We start from the raw sequence: 22,204 nt of genomic DNA on the forward strand, positions 1-22,204 counted from the left end.
ACCAAATCAAACACAAACATTTAAAATAACCAACTATTTGTTAAAAAATTATAAACAGTCTAACTTGCATTTATAATTTCTGCACCTATTTTCCTTTAAAATGAACTTCACCTATTCTAATGCTTTTTAGCTATTAATTACAGTCTAGTTCTTGAGGTCACAAACTCTTTATGACCCCTCTCAGAAGGCAAAAAAGGGGGTTCCAGATTATTCCAGTCCATTAAACAGTCACTGTCTTGTTTCAGTTTGTCTTTTAAGGCTACTTCTATTATACTGCTTGTATTTTTTTAAACCTCTCCCTCTCTTGCTCTCTAATTAGCTTTCACCCCCCCCCCCCAAAGACAGGGAATGGCTTCATAGAAAATCCTTCCATTCTATGGCTCCTGGGTCTTCTTTCTTCTCTCTCTTTTTGTTTCCTTTGTGTAACTTTCTGGTTTCTCTCCTACAGGTAATAATTGAGCTCCAGCAAAGATTGCTCTGGATATCGGGTCTAAGAAGACATTCGTTCCCAAGAGAAAACGTTTGGTGGAAAGACAAGTTTAAATCAAAAGACTGCAATCCTACACTTCTCGAATGGAGGAATAAATCTACTTCTCCTGGCTTCTGCTGTGGGAGAAAAATCATTGTTAACATATATCCTACAGCTGTACCATAAAAATTTAGAAATCATCTTTTGTACTTAGGAAAAGATTAACTTTTTTTAGTGCCAGGTCAAAACCACGTACATGGACAAACACACGACTTTTTACCTCATTTACCTTTCTCAAAAAGTAGAAGACTTATGTCCTTCCACCTTTTCAAGTTATACTGTAGCTCTTCTAATACCTTTTAAAAAGGGCACTGTATGTTTTTCACACCTTTATAAAACTATCACTTAAGACTACAAGCAAACATACATTAATAGAAGAGAAAACAAACCATAGTAACATTTTTCCATTTACATACTTTATACATCACAGATGCTTTCTAACTATCAATAATCAAACATTATATAACTAGCACAACTCCTGCCTTCTCTTAAATCTCACGCCTCCTCCTTCTGAACATTACTCTAAATGTACTGTTTCCATAATTTCAATCTATCTATATGTAACTTGCCCCTCCCCTTTTCCATTTCTTTTATCTCTTTTACAATATTTAATACTTCAAATATGGCTGGTTTAGAAAGGGCTTGGCATTTTTGACCAAAATTTGGCTAAGATCTTAACTAAAGTCTGGTTGTGTTAGCAATTGACCATTAAGGTAGATGTTAAAGTGCATTCACTGTCCCAGGTAGCCTGAAGGTCATCTCAACTTCCACAGCTGAATCTTTTCCCACTAGCTTTGGCAGACTCCCTGCAACTGCAATGTAAAAAACATCAACGGTATAACAGAAGTGTTGGCCAATTCCATCTTCAGTCTTTCTTTCCATGGTTGTGCCAGGAACTTGTCCCAGGTGGCACAGCATGAGAAGACTGGAGGGTACAACCCCCTGGATTATCAGGTCCAACCTTAAAGGCCCCCAATCTTCATATGGGAAGAAGGGTAAAGTCGAGAAAGGAGGGAGCCTGGTAAGAGGATGAGAGGGGAGAGTAAGGGAGAGGAAAATAAAAGTTATGTACTAACCATAACTATGCAACTGTGTTGTTCATTTTCATTCTTCCTCAACGCATGGGTTCGGATCAGACTCTGCCACTTTCTTTAGGATCAGACCTTGAGCTCCTCCCTTACCCATAATGCCTCTGATCACTATTACCTCAGATCGAGTTTGGTGCTATTTATACAATACGAGAAGAAAAAATAACTCAAGATATGTAAAAAGAACAGTGACAGTTGAAAGATCAGGAGCTCAAACAGGAATTATGGTTCCTAATAACAATTCAGTTAGGTCTTTCCCAAAGACATGGATGGGGGAAGGTGGGAGGGAAGTTGAGGAGAATAAAAATGGACAACACAGATGCATTGTTATGGTGAGTACCTAACTTTTATACCTGATGTCATTTTTATTTGTTCCTCAATGAATGGGACAGTCTCCAGCTATGATTAACTTGGGTGGCCCTCATGGAAGGATGTTCTGGAGCACTGCAGAACTGAAGGATGTTCAGGAGCACTGCAGAACTGAATGATGTTCTGTTCCTGAAGGTGATATCCAATTTGTAATGAGAAATAAAATTGATATTAGACCAAATGGCAGTTGCACACATCAATGCAAGCTCTAGCCCAAAAAGCAGCTGATGTAGCCCCACCAGTAATCAATAAGCTTCAATCCTCACCACTGGCAACAGTGGGGGACGTACATCAGGAGGATGACAAATACACACACAATATTTTCAGATACAGCTCTCTACATCAACTGCAATTTCCCATAAGAGCACCCAGAGACCAGTCAGTCCAGGGTTGTTTTCTTCCTCTTTCTCCAGATCCCCAATAAGACTCCCCACTTTTTCTAGTTTTACCTTCGACCTTGAACTGTGTGAGCTTTTCAGTAAGGGGTTGGCTTTTGTACCCGATGACTATTTTAATTTGGCAGGGATTCTGATAGACTTAAAACTTTACATTCGGAAGATGAACTTGGCTCTAATATTTGGTGACAAAGTTATCCTTTAAGGTGGCTAGTACTTACAACCTAAGGGTGGCTAGTACTTACAACCCACCTATTTGTCCTTCCTTATCTTTGTTTGAACATATGTGCGAGTTCGATTTAAGAAACTTACACAAGGGTGTTAAGAAACATGACACGGTGAACATTACCAAAAACGAGGCTGAAGTCCTCAGCTCCGTTAAATCTTTACCAGTCCGAATTTTGAAACCAGACAAAGGCGGTGGACTGGTGATTATGAACAATGATGACTATGAGACTAGAATGTTGGGAGTGTTGGACAGTGAGATTTATGTAAAATCTAGTTTCAATGAAATGAGCACTGCACACAACAGAGTTTTTTCCTTTTTTAGAGACTTACTGATTGAAGGTTTGATCAGTGTTGAGGTGTACAATTATTTAGTGATTTTGAAACCAAGAATACCAAACCTGTTTGGATTACCTAAGCTCCATAAAAATGTCAATGATCCCCCGATGAGAGCTTTAGTGAATGCAAGGTTGTCCATTACTTATGCATGTTCTAAATATGTAGACCACTTGTTAAAAAAGTATGTAGCCAGAGAAGAACAAATTTGCAAGGACTCCTGGGCCTTTTTGAAAAGTTTAGAGAATTTTGTTTATCATAAGAACATTTTTTTCTTAACAATAGATGATGTTGATCTTTACTTTTCTATCCCTCATGAGGAAGGAATTGAATACATTACCAAAAAATTGTTATTTTATGAGGCTGAGAGTAATGAGATAAGGTTAATCCAGGAGTTACTAGATATTATCTTAAACAACTTTGTTAATTTTAATGACAACATATACAAACAAGTGGTAGGTGTAGCTATGGGTTCGCCATGTGGGGCGAGCTACGCCAACCTGTTCCTAGCTCAATGGGAAAGTGAGTTTATTTTCAAGAAGAACATTTACGAGAAGGTAAAACTTTACAACAGGTTTCTGGATGATATTTTTATCATGTTTGAGGTAGTGCGGATGACGCACGACTATTTGTGGAAACTTTGAACAATAGTACACCTTTTTTGAAATTCACCTTCACCTATGGAGAGGAAATCATTAACTATTTAGATGTAGAATTAAAGAGGGATCCTGTAGGTGAAGGGTACTTGGCTAAAATATACAGAAAGCCTACGTACTCGAACACATTGTTGCACTATTCCAGTTGTCACCCGTTCCATCAGAAAAGGTCTATCCTCAAAGGACAGCTGGTAAGAGCTGCCAGGATGACAACTGAGGATACTTCCTTTGAAGATGAATGTACCTTGTTGAAACATATGTTCATGAGTCGAGGTTACCCAGGGAAGATGATTGATGAGCTAGTAAGTGAAGTCCGCTTCAAAAGGTTGGCAGGTTCTTTCAGTCCAATTCTCACTAAGAGGGAACATATTACTGAGGTAACAGATTTGAACGTGGGAGAAAGGTCGGATGGTTTGGCCCTAACTAAGACTAGCGTTACTCCACCAGAGAAATGTTCCACGGTTAAGGAAATAGTGAGTTTTAAGAGGAGATTCATTACACCCTTTTGTTGGAGGCAAACTTAATTAAGAACATTTTCAGAAGGAATTGTTTTTTATTGTCCTTTGAGAGGGACACAATAGAGAAATTAGGTGACTACCCGGTCATTATTTTTAAAAAGGGTAGAAACCTGAAAAACAGTATAGAAAACAATAGTCTGAAGCCTCTTAGGACCGAAGGAACTTATAAATGTGAAGCGTGTTAACTATTGTAGGTACATTGCTACAGTAAACCAGCATGAATATAAAGCCAGAGGTAGGTACATTTGTAATTCCAAATCTGTGGTGTACTTAGCTTCCTGTCAGATGTGTTCAGCATTTTACGTAGGAAAAACAGACAGGAAGCTAAAGGATAGGATTTACAAACATGTTTACCACATTAAGAAAAAAAGCACCACTAACGCTCTGGCTAGACACTGTAGTGAGCACCCCTCTCATTCATTTTTGTTCAAAGTTATGTAGTGAGCACCCCTCTCATTCATTTTTGTTCAAAGTTATAGACCAGGTAGCTTTAGATGGAAAGGATGGACCTTGCCAACTGATATTGGAGAAACATGAATTGGTTTGGCAACTTAGGTTAAATTCATATACTTGACCTGGCTTAAATGAAGTCACCTCTTTAGCATGCATCCTTAAGTTAAGAAGTTTACTTAGGTGACTTGTTTTTTTATAAGAAAATTGTTTTTAACAATACTGTTTTAATTGTTCTTAACAATACTGTTTATCTTATTAGTCATCTACGTTAGTTGAAATGTGTATTGTAATGTATTATACTTACTAACAGCTTCTTGTACATTTAACATACACATACACACACACATACATTTTTTCGTCAAGATGTTTTAGGGGGACACTTTCTCTTCACCTTTTCTTTGACACACAGTCTTTTAGGCAGTTACAGTTGTTCAGTATTTTTGCCTTGTTTTGCACAGGAACACAAAGTCCATTTTAAAGTGTTTACTTATTTATGTATTTATTCATTATTGTTATACACAGTAGTATATATATATATATATATATATATATATATATATATATATATATATATATATGAGTATTTTTAATAAGATTGCTGCTTTAGTAAGAAAAGTATAATTTTGGTTTAACATTTTCTATTCAGAATTTTTGTTGAGTGTCAAGTCTGCAACAGGATTTTTATGTTTTCTAATTGATTGATTCTTTGAGTAATTAGGGTAATGAGTTGATTGTTAATGTTGCCGCCCTTTTAGTTTTAAAAGGAGTGCTTTGTTTTACCATGTTGTCTGAAGAAGTTTTCCATTAGCGTTGATGAAAAGCGCTTTACAATAAACTTCAGTGAGTGGTTCAAGTTAGATTGGAGCCTGTGTTTTGTTTCATTTTCTCAAGTTTCTTTGTCATTTTTCTGGGTTTACAACTTTGGATAGATAAGACAGTACTAATAGGTATGATCTTTATTTGATGAACTAGTCGGTCTTGCTGACTGACAGTGATGTTCTTGATGTGGGGAGAGGGTGTTGAAACAATATATTTTGTTGATTATGTTTTGTAGGGTTTTCAATGTTTCAATTACATGCAGTAACAATTAAGAGAATACTGCATTCAACCTTTACAAAAAGGACTCTTCTCAAAGGCGGGTTTAGCAGCAAAAGTACAAACATTTTCTTGCCCAGAACAGGAAATTGTGGTGTGGGAATAAGACATGCAGAAGGAAGTAGATGATTTGCTTCTAATTTTTGCAGACTATACATAAAAGATCAGGGTTTGGCTTAGCCAGATGTCCAAGTGTTTATAAACAATAGTATTTTTTTAACACATTTACTGAATCATCACTTTAAGACATAGGCAAACCTACATTTATATAAAAGAAAACAAACCATATTAACAAGTTCCTAGTTACAAACATTATACATAAGTTTATTCGTGCAACTATAATCAATCCAACACTGTATAAACTGCTCAATTCCTGTCTTTCCTTACATTTCACTTCTCCAAATTATTATTCTGCATGTACCGTTCCCAAAGTTTTCATTTTTTTCTATGTAATATGCTCCTACACTTTTCTAAAGATCCCACTTCCAGCACTTTCACCTCTGTTACAATACTCAATACTTCAAATACAGCTGGTTTAGACTTTGATTTCCAGTTTCGAGAAATTGCTTTTTTTTGGCAGCCATCGCAATTAAATTAAGGAAGGACTTACTAAGTCCGGGCAAGTCAAATGTTGTACCCCTTTGTCTTCTTTCGGCTTTTCCTGGTTAGGGGTCGCCACAGCGGAACTCCGGTCCGCTAATGATTGGCAGTAGATTTTTATGTGCTGGCTTGCCGGGCCTAAAGCACAACCTTCAACGAAGGAACGCCCATTCACGCATGTCGACACACAGAAGACGCTCTGAGAATCGAACGTGCAACGTCTAACTGTGAGGCGACAACGCTACCGCAGCACCACCACCGCTAAAACAAAAAAAAGTTTCCCTAGTTATACCCATTTGCTCACCAAATATTTCTGACAAGAGTATGCTGTAAGAAAATTTTGAAGTCTGCCAACTCATTACACTCCTAAAACATATGTTCCCGGTTACCTCTTTCTTCCCCATCTCATCCCCAACATTTGCGATCTACCTGAGTAAAAATTCTTTGGAGTCTGCTTGTGGTATGGAAATACCTATGTAAACACTTCCAAGCAAAAACCCTAAGCATTCTAGACTTTGTTACATATTAGGGAGCCATATATATGTCATCCCATTGTTTCCTTGTGAATTGCTTATCTAATCTCTTTCCAATCTTTAATAACCTCCTCTGATGATTCCTATAGTCATCATGTAATATTCTATATGCCCTACTAATTATCCTTTTGTAAAGCAGCAGCTTCTGCTCTAGATTCAACTAAACACTCTACCACAGTGGGGTGGGACTTTCACTTCGGATTCCCCTATCCCTTTCTCTCGGTCTATACTCAGATATCAACCCCTTATATGGAAGGCAGTCTTTAGTCTGCAATCCAAATGTCTTCTTAGTCTTTTTCCACTCGATTACCATTCCTTCTATAATTATTTGCTCCCAAAACTTTGGCAACTTTGCCTGTTTCCTCCAATAATTTCCAGCCCCCACTCACTATTGTTTTGTACTCCTAATTTCAGGCATCCCTATCGGCAACATCTCCTTTTTCCATTCCTGTGTTGGCTTAGTTCTTTGAGCACTTTCTGCTACATTATGAATATAATATTCTACATGGCTGTTATTCTACTTAAGGATCTGCATTCAAAATACCACTCTCTTCTTATTTCTTGAATTTCCCCCATTTCATTATCATCCCTTTCAACTTTGAATTATAGCTTTCTGCTTGTGTTATGTACAAAAGCCTTAACTGTCTACCACTAAAATATCCCTTCAAATCACATAAACCTTAACCATCTTGTTCTGTTAGAAGGATCAACCAAACCCATTTCACGCTTGCACTTTTCCCTTCCCAGATAAATTCCTTCAACTCTATTATTTTCCATAACTTCTCCACTGGTTGATAAAAATATGCCTGACCTGTATATAAAAACTAAAGGGACTAAACACATTTCACTGCTTGTATCTTGCTATCCACATCCATAAACAAAAAAATCCAGTTTTTCTTTTTATGAATTATCTTTTGTTTAGATTTTTGCCATACATCCTTAGCAGAATCCTTTTTAATCCATACTCCATGTCCACATAAATACAGGTATTGCTGTTCTAAATCATGTGTGGGTATATATTTTACAGCTACAGCCTTTGTTTTACCTTCATTAATGTTATATCCCGAAAAGACTTGAAACTGTCTCATGATGTTCCACAACAATGAAATGTCCTTTTCTGGTTTTATCGGTACAAAATAGTATCGTCTGCAAATAAAGCCAACTTTTCTTGATTGTCATACCAATTATATCATCTGAATTTCTGAGTCGCTTATCTTCTTTACAAATGGGTATAAATATGAAGCAAATTACAAAGAGGAAAAAGGACACTCCTGTCTGGTTCCTCAGTTCAGACACAACTTGTCAGAGAGGAACTTTCCCACTATAATTTTCACCTCTGATCCCTCATATATATTCCTAATTAACCTTATCATTGTATCAGGAAATGTAAATGCTTCCATTGCCCTACTCATAAAATCCCAGCTTACTCTGTCAGATGTTTGTCTGCATCAAGACCAATCAACAACGGCAGTATTTTATTACACTCTGCTCCCCTCTGGATAATCATTGTTCTACTAATGTTGTCAAATGTTTGCCTCCCCACCATAAAACCACAATGATCCATATATATCAATTCTGGCAACACCTTTGATATTCTTTTAACTATTATAGACATATAGACATAAAACATTTTACGATCATGGTTTAAAATTGAAATGGGCCTATATGAAGATGGTTCTGATGGGTCTTTTCTGTTTTAGGTATTTAAAACCACTACAGTTTTCTTCCAGGATGTTATTTCCCATCCCTTTAAAATACTGTTAAACAAAACCTTCCAAATCTTAATCACTTTCTTCCTTCCTATCTTCCAAACTTGCATAGGAATACCATCTATCCTGCAGATGGACTGTACATCACCATTTTTATCTCATCTCCTCCTATTGTAACAGTTAATTATTGACCCTCATCTATCCTTGGTATACGCAAGACTTCTATAAAGATTTCAGCTCTTTCTTGATATCCACATTTTTCTGCTTTGTACAAATTTTCATAAAATTTCCAAAATACCTCTAATACCTCTTCAGGATCTGTGGTTATTAATTTTTTTTTTGTTATAGTCTCCCGAAGTTTGGCAACAACCTTTCTACTTTCTGTTCACTAAGTCGTTGTGCTAAAGTTTTTGTGCTCTGGAGTTATTATTAAAAAACAGTTGCCTAACAGCAATCTTTTTAAATTTGTGAATATTATCCAGATAATTTTTTATATTCTATGTCATACTCTGCAGTTGTGCCGCTTCTTGTTCAGTGAGATTTCCCTTATTCTGCACTACTTTAACCTTTGTCAGCCCCTCTATATAATTACTGTTACTTAATATCTCTTTCCTCTTTTTTCTACCCTGTTTTTAAACTCCACTTTCATTCCATCCCAAACACTACAAATAACTTCAGAAGAAATTTCTACTTTCCCTAATGACTCTCAAATAAATTCCTCTCTTTTTAACGGGTAGGTAGGGAAGTGCCAGTGTCTCATTTTTACTTCATTACTTTGCATTTTTATCTTAGTTGCTATTGGTGCATTATCTGAAACCGTTACTGGATCCGTGTCATAGCTTTCAATTAAATGCACATGTTCCCGTGAAATATTTCTGTCAAGTCTTGCCTAGTCATTCTACCTAGGTGAATAATATGTAAATTCACTCACAGTTTTTACTACTGAATTCACGTCTTCCATACCAAATATTTTTATAAATTTCTTCAGAATTTGCCCTCTTTGTTGTTATATTTTCCCTTCTAGGTCCCCCAGATACGCTTTCACTGATACGAATAGAGTTCAAATCCCTACTAACAAGTAATATTTCCTGCTAAAAGGTGATTTCTCCCAAAATTTTCTTAAGCTCCATAGGCAGTTTTAGGAGGAATATAAATGCATGCCAGCAGAATCCTCCTCCCTTGCTAGTAGTCACTTTCTACCACAAATCTACCATTATTACCTTTTCTTCTTCTTCTACCATGACTGGAGCTCATCTAGCAATTAGTACAAGTATTCCCCTTTTCCTTTGGAGATCCACTCTGAAATCCTCTCTTTGTCCAATTCACATTCTCACTTCTTTTCAGATGTGTCTCCTGTAGCAATGCTACTTGCACTCTGCATCTCTTAATAAAATTCAATACTCTTACTTTTTTGTCTACACTAGTGAGGCATTCACGTTTCAAAATAATATGGACAGTGTAGCTATCATGATAAGAAGTTACAAATTATTCCCAAACATTACATATTACAGCTTTTTTTAAATGTAAACATCTATTTTCAGCTTTTGTGTTAAATGCACCCACTAATGTTTGGCAGGTTGATCTTTATACAGTTTCTTGTCATCTCCACATGAACTTATGTCACATTTTACATGACTTTTTTGTTTTAATGAATACCTGGAAATAAGAATACAAACATACACTCAGAACACCCCCAGGACCTATTAATGTAAAAGAAACACACACAAACTATGTACATCTGTAAATAACGAAGTTTAACCCTCTGATTGGAACAATAGTCCCAATTCAACAGTTGCATCCATTTGCATTATCTACCTTAAATTAATATTAACGTTATCTATGTTAAAAGCAAATGTTACAGATTATGCTCCTACTTAAGCTAATGTCTGTCTGTTCTTTTCTTATCTTTATTCCCCTTCCCAGGTGTGAAAAAGAGTTTGTATACTTTCAGAAAACATTAACTTTTATCCTTAAAATAGTGCTCTGACTAACTTCCTGCCACTGTAGTCAGATTATCTCAGTGGAAATGCAAGAACAAAATGTACAGCAGCTGTCACATGCAGACTTCTCAGCTCACACTGAACATTTGTTTGCTGAAGGAAAAAGTACATTTTTGTACCTACCATAAATGTAGATGTTCGAGTGCTCATACAGCTGCAGTCATTACAGATGGGTTATTCTGCCGTCAGGCGGGTCCTCGGTCGGCCGAATTCCAAAGTCTAGGTCTGGCGTCGGTTGTCGTCGCTTCTTCCCTGATGTCAGTGCGGCAGGGGTATAAAAGAGGCAGCCAACGCCATCTTCTTCAGTTTTTCTTGCCCCAGATGTCAGGTGCCCCCAGAAGGAAGGCAAAACATAAATGTATGTAATCATGCAATATAGAATAATCAAAAAACAGTAGTTGCAAGCAAATACACCATAAAAGAATACCCCAAATAGGTTGTATGAGAAGGTGTTTGTCATAAGGCCTGTCCTAAGAGGGGGCGGAGGCGGGGGGTAACCTGGACTGCAGCTGTATGAGCACGCGAACATCTACATTTATGGTAGGTACAAAACTGTACTATGTTCATCGTGCATACAGCTGCAGTCATTACAGATGGGAAGAATCCCAAAGCTAAGTAGGGGTGGCAGGCACTAAGTGGAACTAGGAGGAGCAAGGATGCCTTGCAAGACTGCTGTGGCAAATCCCGCTCTAGATTTAGAGTATACTGGAAGGTGATGGTGTTTGGAGAAAGTGTGCACTGAACTCCAAGTGGCTGCTTCCAAAATGTCCTTGGTAGGAACCCCCCTGAGGAAAGCTGCAGAGGTAGCTGTGGCCCTGGTGGAGTGGGATCTGATGTTTGTAGGCACAGTTTTTCCATGAAATGAGTAACAAAAGCGTATGCAGTGGGCTATCCATTTTGAGATTGTCTGTTTGGAAATAGCCTTTCCTTGAGCACCTGTAGCATAGGACACAAAGAGTTGCTCGGATTTCCTGAATGGCTTTGTCCTGTCCAAATAATAACGAAGTTGTCTGTGAATGTCCAAGGAATGCAGTAGTCTTTCCCCTTTGTTTTGTGGATTAGGATAAAAGGTAGGTAAGTGGATAGTCTGATTCAAAGCTACACTGGATACTACCTTTGGCATAAAGGTAGGGTTGGTTCGTAAGGAAACTCTGTCCTGATGGAAAATGATGAAAGGTTGCACAGCCATGAGGGCCTGTAGCTCGAAACCCTGCGTGCTGAGGTGATAGCCAGAAGGAAGGCTGTTTTCCATGACAAGTATTGTAGTTCTGTTGAAGCAGCTGGCTCGAAGGGAGGAAGGGTCAGCTTTTCCAATACGAAGTTGAGGTCCCAAGCAGGGACTGGTGGTTTCCTTGGGGGTTTTATATTCTTTGCCCCTCTGAGGAACTGTCTTAAGAGAGGATGAGAGAATAAAAGAGGATCTGTGTTAGATTGTGCAGAAATGGCTGAAGCGTGGATTTTGATGGAGGAGAAGGAAAGTCCACCGTTTAACATCTCAGCTAGGTACTGTAAAATTTGAGGTAAATTTATTACCCAAGGATTCTGGCCCTTTTCTTGATTCCAGGCACAAAATCGTTTCCATTTGGCGGAGTAGGCTTTTCTAGTAGAAGGTCTTCTGGCCTCCAAGATGACATCCTGCACCTCTTTGGAGAGGAGGGTCTGTTGGGAAATCAAGGAATTCTCCATGCAGCTAGATTTAGGGTTTTGAGCTGGTTGTGAAGAGTCTTGTAGTTGTGCTGGGACAACAGAAGAGGGACTAGAGGTAGGATCCATGGTGGGGAATGTGTCAGGCTCTTCAGGAGCAGATACCAGTGTTGTCTTGGCCAGTCTGGAGCAATGAGAATAATTTTCGGCCTCTCTGCTCTGGCTTTTAATAGAACTTTGGGCAGCAGACGAAGAGGCGGAAAGGCAGACTGTCAACGTTGTCCAACTGAAAGAAAGTGCGTCCACTTTCCAGGCCTGTGGATGATAGGTCCTTGAACAAAATTTTTTCAACTGGTAATTTCTGTGGGTAGCAAAGAGATCTATGTCTGGCTGTCCCCATGCCTGAGTTATCTTTGTGAAAACTTGAGGATGCAACTTCCATTCGTGTGGATCTGTCATATTTCTGCTTAGGCTGTCTGCCAGTGTGTTTTCCTTCCCTGGCAGGAATTGTGCCTGTAGTTGAATTTGCAATTCCAGTGCTGTGTTCCATAGGGTCATGGCTTGCCTGCACAGGGGGTATGAATGAGTTCCCCCGTTTGTTTATGTACCACATCACTGTGGTGTTGTCTGTCCTTATCAATAGCTGGCCTGGATGCAGTAGGTCTTTGAAGGCCATAATAGCATTTTGCACGGCTAGCATTTCCTTTTGGTTGATGTGTAGGTGCTTCTCTTTTTGGGACCATTTTCCCTGAATGCACTGATCTGTCATGTGTGCCCCCCAGGCGTAGTCTGAGACGTCTGTTGTGATTATTTGAGTTGCTTGAGGTACACAGAAAGGGAGACCTATGTTTCTTTGGCATGCTTGAGCCCACCACAGAAATTCATTTTGAAGGCATGGAATGAGTGGTATAATTGTTTCCAAGCTGTGGCTGTGTTGAGACCATAAGTTTTTTAGGTACCACTGAAGTTTCCTCATATGCAGCTTTGCACATGGGATTAGTAGAATGCACGATGCCATGAATCCCAGAGCCTGCAGAACTTTCCTTGCAGTCAGCCTGGTGAAGGTTGCCATTTTGCTGAAGTATTGAGACAGTTGCCCTTGTTTGTCTGGCGTGAGGTAGGCCATCTGGGTGGTTGTATTCAAGCTGGCACCCAGGAAAATTATTTGTTGAGAGGGTATTAGTTTTGATTTCTTTTTGTTGACTGTGTATCCCAGAAAGTTCAACAGTTTTATTACAAACGCCAGGTGTTTCAGAAGTATGTCCTTGCTGTCCGCTTGGATCAGGCAGTCGTCCAGATATGGGTAGATTTGTATTCCTTGTAGTCTGCAGAAGGCGATTACTGATGCCAGGCATTTCGTAAACACTCTGGGTGCAGTAGATAAGCCAAAGGGCAATGCAGAGAATTGATAATGGGTTGAACCTGCAAGAAATCTGAGGTATCTTCTGCAATCTTGTCTGATAGGGACATGCAGGTATGCCTCCTTAAGGTCCAGTGTTACCAGCCAAGACTCCTTGCCCAGCATGGGAAGAAGCTGCTGTAATGTGAGCATCTTGAATTTTGGTACCTGTAAATATGTGTTTAGGATGGATAGGTCTAAGACAGGTCTCCAATCTTTGTCTTTCCTTGGTACCAGGAATAGTCTGGAATAAAACCCTTGACCTTGTTCTTTTGCAGGTACCTCTTTAATCGCTTTCATGTCCATGAGAGATGAAATTTGCTTTTGTGCCTCTGCCCTTTGATTTTGTGGCAGGTTTGGCATGCCTCTCATTTTTGGAAGGGTGTGAAAGTGGAACCTGTAGCGTCTGTCTATAATGTCCAGAATCCATTTGTCTTTTGTAACAATATGCCAATTTTTTGAGAAAAATGCCAGTTTTCTGCCCAAAGGTGCTGCCATTAAAGCTTTGCTTGGCAGGTAAAGGGGGAAGTCATTATGTCTGTTTTCTAAATGACTGTGATCTATCTTCTCCACCTCTTGGGGTTGGTGCTTGCCACTGTCTGGCTCTGAAAGATCCTTGAGGTTGCCCTCTACCCCTTGGGCGTCTGTATCTGCCCCTTTGAGGTCTGTCCGTGGCTGGAAAGGACCAATTTTTTGAAGGCCAGTTTCTGCTGAAACGTGGAGGTTGTACCTGCAGGAAATCTTTCACTGTTTGCATTGATTTCGCTTTTTCCTCCATTTTCTTTAGTACCTCCTCAGCTTTAACACCAAACAATACATCTTTTGAAGAGGTGCATCTAATAATTTAGCTTTGACATGATCTGGTAAGGCTTGCTCTTTGAGCCAAGCACGTCACGATAACAGACCCCGTAACAGCAGCTCTACATGAGGCCTCTAAAGCATCAAAACCACACTGCAAGGTATGTTTACCCACTTGCTCTGCACCATGCAACAAATCCTGCAATTCTTTTAAATCTGGTTGTTCTGGTTGTGTCATTTTGCTTTTCAACTGAGATAACAAAAACTGTTGATACTTTAACATATGGAACTGACAGTTTAATGCCCTCATGGTTAAAGTGGCCGAGGTGTACACCTTTTTCCCCCACCTTTCTAAAGCTCTGGAATCTCTCTCTGAAGGTAATGGGTTTTTAGCAGTAGAGGCCTTAATTCCCTTGGGACCCTGTGAAATAGTTTCTGGGTCAGCAGTATGGCTTTTGGGAACTGGTGTGAATCAGGAACCTGGTAATACCTGTCTGGTTTAACAGGAGCTGGAAGTAAAGAATCTGGATTAAGGCTGGCTTCTGTGTACACATCATCCAATATATCTAAAACAGGAGGGATAGCCAGGGGCCTATGCTGGGGGAGCAAGAGAAAATCCCGGAGCCTTTTCTTGGAATCTGAGTAATCTTGGCCTTCCCAGTGAAAGTGTTCCCTCAATGTATGTAGGGTTTCCCCAAAAGAGTAGTCCTCAGGGGGGGGGACCGAGGGAATAGACTCCTCTGCATCAGAGTCTTCGAAAGGAGAATAAGCATAATCCTGGTCCTCAGAATGTTCAGAGGTAATAGAGGCTTGATCTGAGGAAGGGTAGTCTTCCTCTAATCTGGGCCTTTTGTCCGAGGGGGGTTGAGAACCCCTGATAAGAGTAATCAAATCCTCAGCCATTTTGAGCATCTGTTTTTTAGGCATGGGGCCTTGAAAGGGGGTCTGAGGTCCCTGTTTTTTGGTTTTCATGGCTGCTTTAGATTTAGTGAAAGCTTTAATAGAGAAGGAGGAAGGCCTGAAGACACCTTGAGAAATGGCAGGCCTGTCTAAACTCTGAGTTTCCCCGCCAAGAGTGGCGTTGGTACCTGTAGTAGGAATGGGGACCGAGGAGCCTGCGACCTCGGGTACTGAAGACACCGGTAATGTTGTGTCATCGGTACACAGGGGCTGCATAGGCGCCTCGCTGAGAACCGGTAGTCGGCCTTAGCATGGTGTCAGTGGTCGGTGCGGACCTTGTATGTCGGTCCTTATCTTTGCGTCTTTTACTCAAAACTGGAGTCGGAGTATCCGACATAATATAATTAAATTTTTTACCAAAATAATGAAGGGCGAACTCCGCCCGGCACGTAATAGTGCGTTTGTTGAATCTAGCACAAAAACGGCAGGCCGAGACGTCGTGGTCTGGGCCTAAGCAAGGTATACAGAAAGAGTGGAAATCCTTATGCGGTATTTGCTTCCCACATGAAATGCAATTATTAACTTTGTCTGACATCGGTCTGAGGCAAGAAAAGTTTCCCCAACAGGGTACTTAGCTTTCAAGAAGACTTCGGCTGAAATATTTTCGTAAATATCAGGAGCTGGCCGACCGGCACTTGCGAACTGCTCCTGCTTCGGGCACCGCACGGCACGAAAGACTGAAGAAGATGGCGTCGGCTGCCTCTTTTATACCCCTGCCGCACTGACGTCAGGGAAGAAGCAACGACAACCGACGCCGGACCTAGACTTTGGAATTTGGCCGACCGAGGACCCGCCTGACGGCAGGATAACCCATCTGTAATGACTGCAGCTGTATGCACGATGAACATCTATTCATTGCACTCAGTCTTACCTTATTTACTTGCTTACACACAAAACATTGTTATTAGATTAAGCCAAGGGATTTAATCCATTTATTCACCTTATCAGCTTTCTCTCTTTCTCTTTATACATATATATATATATGTATATATATATGTGAGTGTGTGTGTGTGTGTGTGTATGTGCATATATATATATATATATATATATATATATATATATATATATATATATATATATTATAATCTGTGCACTTTTACACCCATTTTCCTACCTACAGCAAACTAACAAACACGTTCTTGTCCAGCATTTCTTCTATTTTTAGAATGCAATGCCTTCATTTCTTGAAACTAAAAGAAAAAGGGTACGCATTTAATATATTTATCACACAAGAATAACTGAAATGGTTTAATATATAACATGCAATTTATATTATGAAATGTTTTATACAAATATTGATAAGAATAAACATTTACTTACAGTTACTTTTTTCCATTCTTTTTAGTGTCCTTCCAAACATTAATGACACGATGTGGGGTATATGCTTTTTATTCTCCCTAAGTTTAGCAAAGTCAACAAAAGTCCTAGCTTTAAACTTTTGCTCATAAAGTCATATTTCACAAATGTAACCAATTTGTCTGGCTTTACTCATCAGGTCAAAGGAGTTCTTTAGTTAGCCACTGATTGTTTTATCAGTATTTGTATATTTTTTGGGGAGATTTGGCCTTGGAATTGTAACAGAACTAGTTAGGTTTTTACGCTGCCCAAATAGAGTCTTTTGAGCTAAGCAATGAAGACCAGTCCACTGTGGAAAGGTGATCTGAGATAATTTATGTTTTCTGATGATTTCAGTCTGAAATTAGTTTTGCTGTTTGTTTCAGTACTACATTTAGATTGTGAAACAGATCACTGAAGGTGTGCTTTTGTATGGTAAAGGTGGAAATCATAGAACTGATGGTGATAAGTCTAAAGACAGCTATAATCCGTTTTAAAGTTGGAGCATATGGATTCATGAATAAGACTGAAATTGGCTAGAAATTCTGTGATGTCATTGTGAAGGCCGAAAAGGTGTTGACTGAAATCACAAAGAACTATAACATTTCTGAATTTACTTACACAAAAGTAATAAGATTATGAATGACAGACTGGAACTTTGTAACACAGAATGGGGTGGCAAGTACGCAGCTCAGTGAATTTGTTTGCTTGAGAGATTAGTTTTAAATTTAGATGCAACTCACAAGTAAATGTAAGGTGCTGTCATAATTTACGTTGTCAGGCTTGGTGTCAAAGACATAAGTGTAGCTGCTGAAGTGGAGGACATCGGGGCTGTCATCTGTAAGTCCGGATGTACTGAGAGCTAGAGTGCAAGGGCAATGGAAGGTAAAAAAAAGTTCTTAGTTGATAGTTTATTTCTTATGCAGCTGGCATTAAGTAAGCAGCTACACTAAATCTGCTGGAGTAAAATACAGGTCCCTGGATGTGATTATCATCTCTAAAATGTATTATAAATTTTACTGCAGTGAATTTACTAACACATTTTGGATGCTTTATTTTACTGTATGAACTTAAAGGATACTAGCCTTGTTTGAAAAAAAAGTAACAAAAAGTTCAGTACTGGAATTTTACGGAAGTCTTAGCAGATGCTTACTTATAAAGGGGCCACATTTTAACTCTCAATCTGTTTTGCTGCAACAATACCTGCAGTCTTTCTATGATAAGGTGCTGAAGGGACTACTTCTGTGGTCATTCAGAATTAAGATCACAGTAGGAGGGAGTCCTCATCTTGTCCATTTTTGTAGTCAAACTGACAAAAATAAATCATTAATTCTCAAAATCTGCTTTATCAATTTCAGGACTGCAGGGGAACCAGAGTCTACAGTAACAAACAAAGGCTGTAGGAAAGAAACTAATCCTTGAGGGTATGAGCCCCAGTGCTGGATACCAATTCATCTACCTTCATGTCTTTGGGACACACTAGTCTAAACCATCAAAAACACAAGAAAGACCTATAAAACACTGCAAATAAGGCACCCCAAATGGAAATAAAACTGGACAGCCAAGTGCTGCAGGGTATAAGGTCTAACCACCATACTACAGTGCATCTACTTGGAAAAATGGGAAAAAGGCAGTAGAGCTGAAAAAAATCAAAGACTGTTTACACCTAGTTTAACATTCACAGTCATTTGAACTACTGTCACTAACTCCAAAAAAGACTTACCTTAGCAATCTGCTGGTAGACTCGTGCAAAGGCTTGTTGCCACTGAGGCTGTTCCAGCAATGCACATAGGTCTGTATAAGTGAACCATCCTCGCTTCAGGCCTTGCTTCTGAGCAACACTATACATAAGGAAAATAAAATAATTTTACTGTGTATATTGTAAACTTTAACAACATAAGGCCTAAAAATACAAACCTAAACCATCTATAGATATGAACATTTTGTATTTACCATAAAATAGGTAACACTACGATACAACTCATTACAAAAACAGTGAATCACAAAACTTGGAACGAAAAGTATAAAACTCCATTTTCCTGAAATATTAAAACATGCCATCACGAAAAACCTAACTCTACACTCCCTTAGGTTAGAATACCAACTCCAGGGCTGCAGCCCTTTGGAGCGATTCCTTAAAATTTTAGAAAAATGCAATGGCATCTAAACAATAGGTCCCTATCATTCTGTCAATATGACCCAACATCCATAGGCAAAACAATGGGCCTTAAATATCGCATCCCAGGATGTTGAAATCACAGCAATGAAGGAGACCTTGGTTATCGAAGATTTCAGAACAGCATGGATTTTTGAAATGCCCTTTCCCCACTGCACTGCAATCTCAGATTTGATGTATCTAATTAGCAGGGGGTGTGGAGGTGAAGGGGGGGTCTTGCCCCCTGCAAAAAAAAAGATGGTATACTATTTTTTGTTTGACAGTGACACAGACCCCCAAACAATATATACGCCTCATATTATTAGATAAATTATTGCCTGGAACATACGTATATATATATATATATATATATATATATATATATATATATATATATATATATATATATATGTATCCACACACACACACACACATATATAAAATATATATGTGTGTGTGTGTGTGTGTGTGTGTGTGTGTAAGTGTGGGTCTACTTCTAAATTTCGAACTTTCACAAGTTCGAATTTCTTTTGATTGTGACCATAAGATCGAACTTATGAAAGTTCGAAATTTAAATTAAAAAAAAAAGAAACAAAAAAATTATTTTATGTTTTTGAAAGGAGGGACAAGCCCCCTGCACCCCCACACTCCCTGCTAATTAAATATACCAACTCCAAGACCGCACTACAGCGAGGGAAATGGTAAATATACCATTCCATGCTGTATGACGATCTCCATTTAAATGGTTCAAACTTTCACAAGTTCGATCTTATTGTCTCAACCATAAGAAACTTGTGAAAGTTCAAAATTTAGAAGTAGGCCCGTGTGTGTGTGTGTGTGTGTGTGTGTGTGTGTGTGTGTGTGTGTGTATTATATATATAAATATCTATATATCTCTATATCTATATCTATATATCTATATCTATATATCTATATATCTATATATCTATATATATATATCTATATATATATATATATTATAAAACCATAACTTTCGGGTCTAGAAGCCCACGTTTGCGCTTTTTCCACATTTCCTGTAACTAGTCTAGTCCAGATACAGATTTGCTGTATCCAGGACTGTATGTAAGCGTCTGAGCCCCCCAAGCCTTTCTGCGTTGAGGGAAGCCTTCTAGCTCATCAGTGGGAGTGGCAACCACTAGGTAGCTTATCTATCACAAAAGGAGTGGTTTTATGGCCCAGAAATTGTAGTTTATTGGCCGTTTGGGCAGTTTTTTCCATCTCCTTCAACGTTCTGGTCTAAAAGCCTGCGTTTGCACTTTTCCCGCCTTTCTTGCAACTGGTCTAGTCCAGATGCAGATTTGCTGTACCCAGGACTGTTTGTAAGCTTCTGAGAGGTGCCAAAGTCTGCTCTTCAATTTTTCCCTTAGATCTGCTAGTTCTCTCCTCTCCTGCACTTTTACTAGCTTATTAGTATAGCACTTTACCATACCAGACTTATTGTAGCAATTATTGTAGCAGACAAAAGTGCTACCAGCACTAAATGTTCGACAAGGAAACAGCTCCGGTACTTATTATTAATGCCCACCCCTCCAGGCATGTCTAAAGGTCAGTTCCCTGTGCTTTCTCCTGTTAACCTGGTGAACTTGGGCATCCTGAAGCATTGTAGCAACTGTCTCATGTACACGGACAACCCTCTCCTCTTACCTCCCAACACTCAACTTGCAAGAGATGCACTTATATATCTAAATTGGAAGCCAAGCACTCTCCAGCCAAGACCAGAATAGCTGGTCAAGAAGAGAAGGTCAACACACTTGCACCGCACCACACCACAAGGAAAATATAGCTTTCCAGAACACACACCAGCACTGCCTTCACATAAAAACACAAACCACACACCCACCTTCACAAATGCTCTCAAAAAAATCTACCCAAACAGCAGAGACCTCCAAGGCAGAAACACACTCGACCACCACAACACAACACTAATCAGAAGACACATAACTCTTCTAAACAGTGTGCCACTCAACCAAAGCCCCTAAGGCAAAATAGCATGCCCAGCACACTAGTCTTGGGTGACTCAGTAGCGAGGCACATTGATGTCCCACTCATTAAATTGAATAAGAAGAAAGAAACAGTCAGCTGCCTGTCAGGTGCCAGGATCCACCATATAACGCACTCACTTGGGTCCCTCAGCAACAGGTACAAATATGACTATGTCATTGTACATGTGGGTGTGAATGACCTGAGATATACCTCCGTGGACTACATGAAGAGAGACATGGAGGAGTTCTCGGATTATGTAGCCCAGGCGGATATGACCCTAGCCCTGAGCAGTATCCTACCATCACCCAGAATGATACCACAGTACAAGTAGAAAAATGACTGATTTCAACAACTGGCTAAGTTTCTGGTGTCATTCTAAGGGGATCCAGTATGTCTGCCTGGGATGACATGACTGACAGACCTTGATGCTTTGCCAGAGATGGCATGCATCTGTCACCCCTGGGCTTCCGGATACTGTCCAGAGCTCTTGCCACACTATAGTGCTTTTTTTTAGGTGGTGTTCCCCCACCATGCCCCAAAATTTCTCATTACACCTTTCTAAACATACTGGAAAATACTAAGATACAACCAAACACCCTAATACTGGGTGATTTCAACTACCTTGCCATTAACTGGGAAAACTACTTGTGTACCAACACCTTTGCCCAACGGTTCTTGGAATTCATAAATTCCAATGTCCTGGATCAACTAATCCATAGTCCCACCAGGGGCTCTAATATCCTATGGCCATCACCAACATGGGAAATCGATGCTCCACACCTATGGTCACCCCCTCAGTGGTCAGGTCTGACCATAAGCTAATCATCCTTTGCATCCACATCCCTCCCTCATCCCCCAGTAAGGAAACCTCCATAAAAAATCTTCTCCAAAGCCAACTTCATGCTACTCAAGTCAGAAGTGACAAACTTCATGACACCCATGCAGACGGGAACTGAAAGTTTGACTGCTGAATCCTACACTAAGGCACTGTACGAGCACATCCATTCGTGCATGAATCATGCCATCCCAAATAGAACCAAAACACACTCCTCCAAAAAAAGGAAGCCAATCTGGTGGTCCCCTGCCATAAACAAACTTTACAACAAAAGGAAGAAATTGTTGCAGAAAAGAGGAAAATACCACAATGCAAAAAACTCCCTTACTAGCCTCAGTAAGAAGCTGAGATCCCTCATAAAATCCTCCAAAGCTAGTTATGAAAATAAAATTGCCAAAGATTCAAAAGACAACCACAAGGCATTCTATAGCGATTTCAAGAATCTAAATGGCAATGCTCAGATCTGCTCTGCGCTACAACAGAATGGCATTAAATATACTGATCCCAAGGATATTGCCAATATTCTGGCAGATCGATTCAGTGCCAACTTCACCCCCCTCTCACCCCC

General features: G+C 39.4%; 1 protein-coding gene across 1 annotated transcript in view; it reads right to left on the reverse strand.

Annotated features, from left to right (window-relative positions):
• The window catches only part of CNPPD1 (cyclin Pas1/PHO80 domain containing 1), a 537,141-nt gene that overhangs the window by 33,344 nt on the left and 481,593 nt on the right, over positions 1-22,204 (reverse strand). Inside the window, exon 7 of the mRNA XM_044075228.1 lies at positions 18,366-18,483. Coding sequence (XP_043931163.1) covers positions 18,366-18,483 — 118 coding nt within the window. The remainder of the gene's footprint in view (positions 1-18,365; positions 18,484-22,204) is intronic.

The sequence above is a fragment of the Protopterus annectens genome, chromosome 6.part0 (genome assembly GCF_019279795.1).
Source record: "Protopterus annectens isolate FY-2018-M chromosome 6.part0, PAN1.0, whole genome shotgun sequence".
NCBI classification, from domain to species: domain Eukaryota; kingdom Metazoa; phylum Chordata; order Ceratodontiformes; family Protopteridae; genus Protopterus; species Protopterus annectens.